The following is a 9,690-nucleotide window of genomic DNA, read 5'->3' as shown; positions in this document are numbered from 1 at the left end:
AGCCTGGAATGGGTGTCGGGATCAGCCCCGGCCCCTGGCTCATCCTCATGTTGTGAATGCAACAACCACACTACACGCAGGAAAAGGTTCAATAACCCGCGTGGGAGCTCCAGGGTCCCCCTGCCTGCGGTCAGACAGGAACCTATCCTAGCAGTACTGATGGGGAATCCTTCATTTACCTTTGGACGCAACGTATTTAAAAACCTTTGCTTTTCCAAAGGAGGTGGAAGCTGCTGATCTGACAGTCACCCCAACACCCATGTTTTTAATACTGCTTGGGTGGGACACTGAGGTTCAGCTCTGCCAGCAGTCAGGTTAAAAAAAACCTGTGGCCTATGTCACGTGTGAGAAATAGTATTCAGAATTAAAATACTCCTAAAAATCTGTTTTCCATTGCACATACAGCAGAAACCCCCAAGAGCCGCTGGTCCTGCTGCACGCGGGGTGTGACGCAGCGGGCACGAGGAGCCCAAGCGCTGCGGCCCAGGGCACCCGCGGCTCTGAGCAGCGGGACTGCGGGCTCTGCTGCAGGCAGGGAAGGAAGAGGCAGGACTGCGAAATAAGGATAAAGTAGCAAATTTATTTTGTAAATGATGATGACAGTACAAAGTCAAATGCGCATCTGCGAGTTCAGCGAGTTTCTGCTCACCGAGTGGCTTCTGCTGCCGGCCGAGCCACAGGCCCCTTCAAGAACAAGCAAGGAAGCTGTTTCCTACAGAAACTTAGGTCGGTTATGCAAGTGAACAGGGTGAAGCTCTCGTTCAAAGACAAAGAGCATTGTCAGCCGCTTTCAACAATGACTAGAGAAAAAGGAATGAGAGAACTCTGAATCCACAAGGAACCTTTTTATTTAAATATATAAAACACAATATTTTGGCAAATGTTCATTTTCTTCTCATTAAATAAGGTAAAATCACTGAATGAAAAAGCATTCCATTAGTAAAAACAAATACGCAAGCAACCGTTTTTTAAATCTATACAAGGAGGAGGCAAATATAAGATGCAAATGTTATTACTTTACAGATGAGAAGACTGAGAAGCAGTAGTCTGCAGGTAGATACAACAGAAGGAACGACTAATAATTGGGGACTTAAATAAGTGTCTTTGCAAAACAAACTATTTATTAGGCACTAAAGTCCAAATTTTAACTCAGGCTGTTGTGCATCACACGCTGAACTAGTGAAACCCCGGGGAAGTTGGTGCTCTGCTCGTTTCTCGCGGCTGACGGTGCCACAGCCACGAGGAGCCGAGCAGAACCGACCGGGGAGCTGCCCCGAGCCAGGGAAAGGCTCCGGGTTCCCCTAGAGATACATAAGGCCACACATTGTTTAGGCTAGTCCCTTGTTGTCATGATTACAGCAGCAGCGATGAACACTCACGCGGATGAAGCACAACAGGACAGCAGTGCAGGTGAATGCCCAGCTGAAGCACAACTGCTCTATTAAAGCCAGGCTTGTTCTGAAACACCAAGCGGTTGAATTTTCAAAGATACTTCACTACAAAGCAATACAGCGGATGTTACAGCATCTAAACCATGCTCTGTGGGCTGATCCGGAGGCTGCATCTGATCCCCCAGCTCCACTGTCTCTTTCCCTTTTCCCGAACCAGCAACACAGCAGTTACAGACCACGCAGTCAGCGCGGGCTCAGCCCCTTCTGCTCTCCCCGTCCTGTGCTCCCAGCTCAGCGTTTGCTTTGCTTCCAAACGCCGGTGCCTTCAAAACGTGCTGCTCGAAGCCGTGGTCGTGAGGCGTCTCCCGATGTAGACCCTGAGGATCAACAACATACGCTCAGTGAGGGAACTGGGAGGCAGAATTAGGCCTCAGAGAACACAGCTTAAAAAATATACATTCTTTTTTTTAAGTTAAAACTCACCCTAGTCCAATGGCAAGCAAATGAGAGAGAAGCAGAGATGGGAGAAAAACCTTCAAGAACTCGGCTGAGAATATCCCTCCTTTCTTCATGACGCTGGTGTTCCTCATGCTCAGGGTCGCCGTGCGCCGCGGGTGCTTGAAGAGGAACTCCCTGGTGTGAGGGGCAAACACAGTGACAGCGTCACCGAGCTGCGCCGGGACGGGCAGGGCTGCGGCCGAGCTCCCAGCACCGGCACTCACCGCCCTGCGCCAGCGCTCACTGCACAGCGCTCACCGCCCAGCACCAGCGCTCACCGCCCAGCGCTCACCGCCCAGCGCCTGCGTTCACCGCCCAGCACCAGCCCTCGCTGCCCAACACCAGCCCTCACTGCCCAGCCCTCACCACCCAGCACCAGCGCTCACCGCCCAGCGCTCACCGCCCAGTGCTCACAGCCCAGCGCTCACCGCCCAGCGCTCACAGCCCAGCGCTCACCGCCCAGCACCAGCACTCACTTTGGGGGGATGTTCTCGGGCCGGCTGGACCAGTCCCATATCCAGTCCGCGTTCTTCTTCAGGAGCCTTTCCACCTCCCTCCTCCTCTCCAGGAAATCTTCTTCAGACTGAAACGAAGAGCCGTTAGCAGAGGGCGGGCTGGACCAGGACAGCTCCACGCTCGCTCCTCCCGTCCCCTCCGCTGGGGACTCTCCAGACCCCTTGTCCTCAAGTATCTCCCCCTAAGGATGGGGCTGAGGGAGGTCTGTCCTCAGAGCAGATGCGAAGGGAAAAGTCCGTACCACACGTCCACAGCCCGTATTTGTTGAAGCCTACCCTGGACACCAAACACCAGAGCCCCACATTGGATTGTTCCATCTAGGACCCGAAAATATCTCCAATCATGCATCTGCCCGGCATTTGGCACAAGAAGCTTTCTGCCTGTGTTCAGAACCGGCCGCCGTGCCTCTGACCATCCTCGAGCGTGGGAATACGAGCCAGTGAAACTATGAATACTCTAATCCCAGCCTGGTAAAGCCGGCCGGCTGCTGGGCCGGCGTTGGAGCAGCTAAGCCAGCCCAGCTCTATGTGTGCGGAGATCAGCCCCGGACAACCCGGGGCTCTGTTTCCATCCAGTGAGTTACAGCAGAAAAGCTGAATCACAATACAGCTGCTCGCTTCTTACACACGCGTTAAATGGAGCCGAGGTCCTGCGATAAAAATAGCATCTGATCACAGAGTTAAACCAGCTATATACGCACACGTACACATGTAGGAATGGAAATGAAACTGCCCAGGGAACTTTAATTCTGATGGTTTTCTAACTTCTGATCAGTTGTTCTCAAAGCCTAAATAATGATCTTAAAACTTTGGAGGAGTTTTCTGGCACTAGAATTGATTTCCAGCCATGTATTCAGCTAACCCGGAGCTGGTGATTCCTGCAGGAGCTGTAGCCATGACGGGAGTTGCAGCTGAAGGACGAGGCAATGGGACCAAGCGCTTTTCTTGTCGTTTTGAGACCCGACTACACCTACGTGTTGTTGGTACAGCTGTATAACCTACAACTGCATGAAGTTAAACCCCCACGGGTACTGTACAAACAGCCAACGCACAGGCTGGGTGTAAAAAGCGTTTAAGACTAGGCAGGAAAAGACAAGCCCTGAACTAACAGCCAAGGGACCAAGGAGAGCAACAATTGTCATTGAGAATGGGAGGGGATGGGAAAAACCAGCGTTTTTTAAAGTAAAATGCAAAGGGCCCGAGTTCTTCCTAGAATTAAAAAAGTCACACACTGGAGCGTAACGTGGTGCTGCCGACTCTTGCCAGTTTACTCTACATCGCTGTTTCTTTTCACGCAGAGGCTCCAAGTCAAGTATTCTCTTGGTTTCTAATGGCCGGCTGCTAACCCTGTAACCATTAGGCACAGGCACAAAACATAGTTCAATTTAAGGAGAAAACAGTATCTCTATACATACACAGCGCAGGCGGAGTGACTTACCCAAGATAATACAGCGAGTCTTCGCAAGAGCAGAGCAATTTACTTAAATACTTTTAATACTTCACTGCTCAAAATGTATTTTTTTCATATTAAAGCTAGTATCTAATTACAGTGAAGACTTGAGAGTTTAGCCCGTCATCATGCAGTAAGCTACACGTTGACCCAGCATGGTTAATGCACAGTATCCCTTTCCCCCTTCTTCTCACAAATGTATTCACTAACTTTCTTTGCACGTACGTAAACTACGGCACAAAATGCAAGCAGGAGTAACAGTGAGCTTCTCAAAGCCACGTGTAGAAATGCTAAGTGCTAGTTGTTAAAGTGAACAGGAATCACAAAGCTATGGCAGCGCTTTGACAACATACGTTATTTGCTGTCATGTTTAGGTGACTCCAGAAGTTCTTGCTGCTGCCAAATTGCCGTTTTACATTCACAATGCACAGGTGGTGCATTTAAATACCGTTTCATTGTGGGGAGGCACCGACGGTACCACGTTGACAGTCAAGGAGGAAGAGGAAAGTCCCGCGTGGTGAGCTGCCCAGGGAACCCTGATGTTCACTGTACAACCCCGCGTGTACCTGCCCTGCTGAGAAACTTCCTATGCACCCCAACGTAAAATGCAGTTGTCCCTCAATCTTTAGACTTCCAGCACCATGGGCCTGTTGAGAAGCATAACGCCCGCTGCACAGGAGAAATGAAGCGCGAGAACACGCCTCAGGGTCCCCAGAAGCTGGGGACGGAGCGAGGCGCTGGCTCCAGCTCCGGCTCTGGCTCCGGCTCCGGCTCCAGCTCCGGCTCCAGCTCCAGCCAGCGTTGTGCTCTGGAGCAGCTTTTCTCTCTCCCTACTTGTAGGATCTGAAGGGTGGCGCTTCCAGCTTGTGCTGGGAAAGAGGCACGTGAGAACCCAGCCACTTGACAAGACAAGAAATCAGGGCACGTCAAACCTCCTCAAATACCTCAGTTTAAAAACCAAACTCTGTGCAAGTCAGACGCAAACACCCAAAGCCTGATTCTGCAAACCTTAACTGAAATTACTAAGTTATTTAAGTCTCTACATTAGCAGCTTCACCTCTTATTTCTTAATGCTGTTTTTTAAACAAAGGGTAAGAAGTGATTTCTCCCCAAGCAAGACGAGCTGTTTACCTGAAAGCTGTTCTTCTCCCCGCTGCTGTGACTCTCTAATTCCAGAGCTCGGTGACTGTCCTGGGGTGTCTGGGAACGAGGAGGGCTTGAGAAAGAGAAGAGCAAGGAAGAAACAACTCATTACCTTCTGTGTGACGGTGTTTGTGGTATGAACTAAAAGCCAGCCAATAAGGCTTGTAAGAAGAGTTCTCCCAAAGAGCTAGAGTGCCCTGACCCTACCTTAAGAGATTAATCTGTCCGTGGGTGACACAATCCAGCCATCGTATTCAATTAATCTTTGATTTCCTAACAATCTGCCAAGCAGACTGCACAGGGCTGGTTTTCAGCAGTGCAGAGATATGCCTGGGAAGCTGTATGATTCGGCCTGTGCAACTTATTAAATAACAATGGGCAGAAAATGGGGAATGGAAGTGGGGTTTGGTTTGAACTCAAACTAGCAAGTTCTGCATCCTACTGTTAAGCTTTAGGCTGCAGACTTCAGAGCCCATTACAATCACACACATGAATTAATGACGGCCCCGGAGTATTTAATGCACTAGGACAAGGCTGCTGCCTGCACACACGCAGCACAGCCATGCACAGTGCGGCTCCTGCCGCTGCACTTCACCAACATGCACCAAAACCCCGCCATGGCACCAAAACCCGCCATGGCACCAAAACCCTGCCATGGCACCAAAATCCCGCCATGGCACCAAAACCCTGTCATAGCACCAAAATCCCGCCATGGCACCAAAACCCCGCCATGGCACCAAAACCCACCATGGCACCAAAACCCCGCCATGGCACCAAAACCCGCCATGGCACCAAAACCCCGCCATGGCACCAAAACTCCGCCATGGCACCAAAACTCCGCCATGGCATCTCCAGGAGATGCAGGAAGTCTTCGAGCGTCATCTCCCTGCATCTTCTTTCTGGTTTCAGGACAGGCTTCTACGCAAATGTTACTCTAGTATTTAAATACCAGCCTTTTAAGCATGAAATTTTCCTCTCTCTGCACATACGTACGTACATGTGCGTGTGTATACACATACACGTATGTCAGCACTTCTGTATTTGCCTTTTCCTCTTGTGCAGGAAAACGGCTTTGTGCAGCAGCCCCGGCCTCCGCTCAAGCGCTCTGCTCACCTGTCGCAATGAGAACTTTCTCTTGAGCTGCTTCTTCCAGACTCGTGCTGAGCATCCAGGAGAATCTTCTCCATGTCGCCGTTGTGAATGGAAATGGAGGCAGGCACCTGCTCCTGGCCCGTCGGGGTGGCGGTGCTGCCATTGCCGTTGCTGCTGAAGTGGAGCTCTACCCAGGAACCTGGTGGCAGAATTGCAAACGGAGCCAGAATAAACCAAGGGGTTCGTGTGAGAGGCATCGAAAGCACGAGGCTGCCGATCCCCCCCAGCGCGGCGGGCCGGTTTGGACGGCAGAAGCACGCGCGCTGACGCCTCGGCTCCAAACGCGGTGCGATGGCCAAGCGCGGGGCGGAGCTGCGGAGAGGCTGCTCAGTACACCGTGTCCTTCCTGCAGCTGAAGATCTCTCACTGAAGGATACGCTTCATTTTTATTGTTCAGCATAGGCGGTAGGCTAATAAAATAATCTCAAGGACTTTCTCTGCCAAAGTTTATTTATCCATTTATCGAAAATATTTTAGGCTAGAGAATCCCATAACTGTGCTTTGTTCGGCCTTTTTTCAGTAAGCGTTTTTAGGTGTCACTGTTAAGCAACAGAGCACATGTGGCAACGAGCAGACCACGTGTTTGCTACTCGCAGTATATTTAACACGGAGTCACATGTTGCTTTGTTTTTTTAAGAGGGTGCTCAACAACAACTCTCTCCGGGCTGCAGTAACCCATGCACAACGTACCTGCTGTCTCACTTACAAACCAGCTCAGGGGACAGATAATATTTGAATCATACAAATGTCAGTGGAATTTATCTATGTAACATGTTGATGTGTGTAAACAGCAGTTTGCGGGAAATGCAACAGTTATTGCAGAAGCAAGCGGGCAGGGGGAACGCCCGGGATCCTGGTGCGCAGAGCAGAAGGAGCCTGGGGCAGACACACAGACAGGGCAGACGCACGGACGGGGCAGACACACGGACGGGGCAGACGCACGGACGGGGCAGACGCACGGACGGGGCAGACGCACAGACGGGGCAGACACACGGACGGGGCAGACGCACGGACGGGGCAGACGCACAGACGGGGCAGACACACGGACGGGGCAGACGCACGGACGGGGCAGACACACAGACAGGGCAGACGCACGGACGGGGCAGACACACGGACAGGGCAGACACACGGACAGGGCAGACTCACGGACGGGGCAGACGCACGGACGGGGCAGACGCACAGATGGGGCAGACGCACAGACGGGGCAGACGCACGGACGGGGCAGACACACAGATGGGGCAGACGCACGGACGGGGCAGACGCACGGACGGGGCAGACGCACGGACGGGGCAGAGCATGAGGAGCAAACCACGTGAGAACAGCAGGAGGGAGGAAGGAGCGGTTTCACGGCGTGCAGGGGGGAGACGCCAATGCAGAGATGTAGCGTGAAACAGAAACTTCAAACGAAGAAAGATACTGCGGTTGAGACTGACGGTTCAGGAATGAAATGAAAACAGCAAGAAGCCAAACTGCTTAATCTGCATTAATAACGTTGTTTCTTCTCTTCTGAAAAGCCAGATAACCACGGTATCTTTTGAATGGAAACATACTGGGTTACTGAGTCTTGAAGCAGCATTTTTCCAGATAGCCTCTTTTGTTTCACAACTGTTTTGTTTTGTTTTCCCCTCCACGTGACAGTGTACGGTATGTGTCTGGGCATGTGTTTATACCCAGACTAACGTTTCCCTGTTCTTTCCCCCCAAACTGATGGAAGCCCACGTTGTTACCAAAGAATGATCACGACCACTGAGGTTTAAACGAGACAGTGTCCAACCGGAGCTCCCCACACACCCCCCTGCTCCCAAAGCACGAGGACCCCGTGTGCTGCACTACAGTGATCTGTACAGCCCTTGGGAGCGGTTTTCTCCGGGAAAGACACACAGCACTGGAGGCACCATCACATCTCAACAACCATCAGCACCACAGGCGAACAGAACCGCCTCACACAGCAAACCAGCGCTGCCGACTGCAGTCCTGCTGGATCCAGCATTAATGGGCTTTACAGACCCTGGAAACTCAAATGTTGTTGCTGTTTGGTGAATACAGAAATGTAGCCTCGCTCCTGCTTAAAAATAAAATAAAAAAAAAAAAAGAAAAATGCATGATAAAACACGTAGAGGATGAAACCTGTAACAGAAGGATCACAGTACATTCTTCTTTTAGGCACTCTTGAGGGTCAGGTTGTGCCAGTGCACTGGGAATATGCTCTTGTATCATCTTTAAAGGTAAAAAAGCCCATATTTTTATGAAGTTGGAAATATAAACAGATAAAAGCACATCTAGCGTGGCAACGCAAACCGAACAGACTGAGTTGTGGGGATGGATTTTTGAGGAGAATGATCTCACATGACGTTCCAGCCCAGGATACACACTGTGGGAGTACAGATCAGCATTAAAAAAAGCACTCGGGTACCTCTGGAAATCTTAATTTCTTAACAGATGGCTTTCAAAACTAGAAACAAACAGGCGAAATGCCACGGAAAGAGGAGAACGCCTCCCTCCATGGCTAAAGCCACCGTGTACATCAGTTTCTGTCGTCGCACGCAGGTCTCTCGGGCAGCTCCCTTCAGCCCTTGCTGAACACGCGAGACGCGCGGCTGACCCTGGTGCCCCGAGGGAGTTCCGTCCCGGAGCGGCACCGCGGCTGCCGGACCGATCCGTTCTCCCCACGCCCACCTCCGCGGTCCCAGGCAGCTCCGCACCCGGTTTAACGAGCAATCCCCGCCGGAGTGCGCGGTCAGGGCTAACGGAGCGGATCCCGCCACCCCGGACACCCCGGCCCAGCAGACGCTGCCGGGGCCGCTGACAGACGCTGCCCGGGCAGGCCCAGGGGGCGGCCCGACCGACCGACCGCCTCAGCGCCGCGCAGGCCGGCGCGATCGCAGGGAGGGAGCCCGGACACGGACACCGACGCCGCCCTTACCCTGCAGGTTCTCGTCCTGCGAGCTGTGTCGCGACATGGCGGATGGACACCCGGGACACGGTGCTGCGGCCGCGGCGGGACACGCACTGACCGACCCGCGCCCTCCGCCGCCCCTGCGGCTGCCGGACCGTCCGCGTGACGTCAGCGGCCGCCCCGTTCCCATTGGCCGCCGCAGCGGGGCGGGGGGGGCGGAGCTGTGCGTCCCCTCACGGGCCGTCACGTTCTGTCCCGTTCAGTCACGTTCCGTTCCGTTCGGTCCCGCTCGGTCCCGGTCCCCCGTGCTCCCTCCCGGTGACTCGGGGGCGGGAGCCGCCGGGGCAGATGAGCTGCGGCTCCGAGGATCCCCAAAGACCTCCTGGAGCAGCGGGATCACAGAATCAGTCCCAGAATGTCCGGGGTTGGAAGGGCCCTCGAAGCTCACCCAGTGCAATCCCCCCATGGAGCAGGAACACCCAGATGAGGTTACACAGGAAGGTGTCCAGGCGGGTTGGAATGTCTGCACAGAAGGAGACTCCACAACCCCCTGGGCAGCCTGGGCCAGGCTCTGCCACCCTCACCGGGAACAAGTTTCTTCTCATCTTTAAGTGAAACCTCCTGTGTTCCAGTTTGCACCCATTG

At 53.0% G+C, this 9,690-nt stretch overlaps 1 protein-coding gene across 1 annotated transcript; it reads right to left on the bottom strand.

Annotated features, from left to right (window-relative positions):
* Positions 1 to 560: 560 nt before the first annotated feature.
* On the bottom strand, positions 561 to 9,267 carry BNIP3 (BCL2 interacting protein 3). The gene is made up of 6 exons (XM_005509330.3): positions 9,073 to 9,267; positions 6,111 to 6,288; positions 4,986 to 5,070; positions 2,366 to 2,472; positions 1,875 to 2,024; positions 561 to 1,768 (listed from the first exon to the last, which is right to left on the bottom strand). Exons 1-6 carry the CDS (start codon positions 9,233 to 9,235, stop codon positions 1,717 to 1,719), a joined length of 735 nt encoding a protein of 244 aa, XP_005509387.2. The 5' UTR covers positions 9,236 to 9,267; the 3' UTR covers positions 561 to 1,716.
* Positions 9,268 to 9,690: the final 423 nt, after the last annotated feature.

This window comes from Columba livia, chromosome 6 (genome assembly GCF_036013475.1).
Source record: "Columba livia isolate bColLiv1 breed racing homer chromosome 6, bColLiv1.pat.W.v2, whole genome shotgun sequence".
NCBI lineage: Eukaryota > Metazoa > Chordata > Aves > Columbiformes > Columbidae > Columba > Columba livia.
This window is presented reverse-complemented; position numbering and strand designations above follow the sequence as displayed.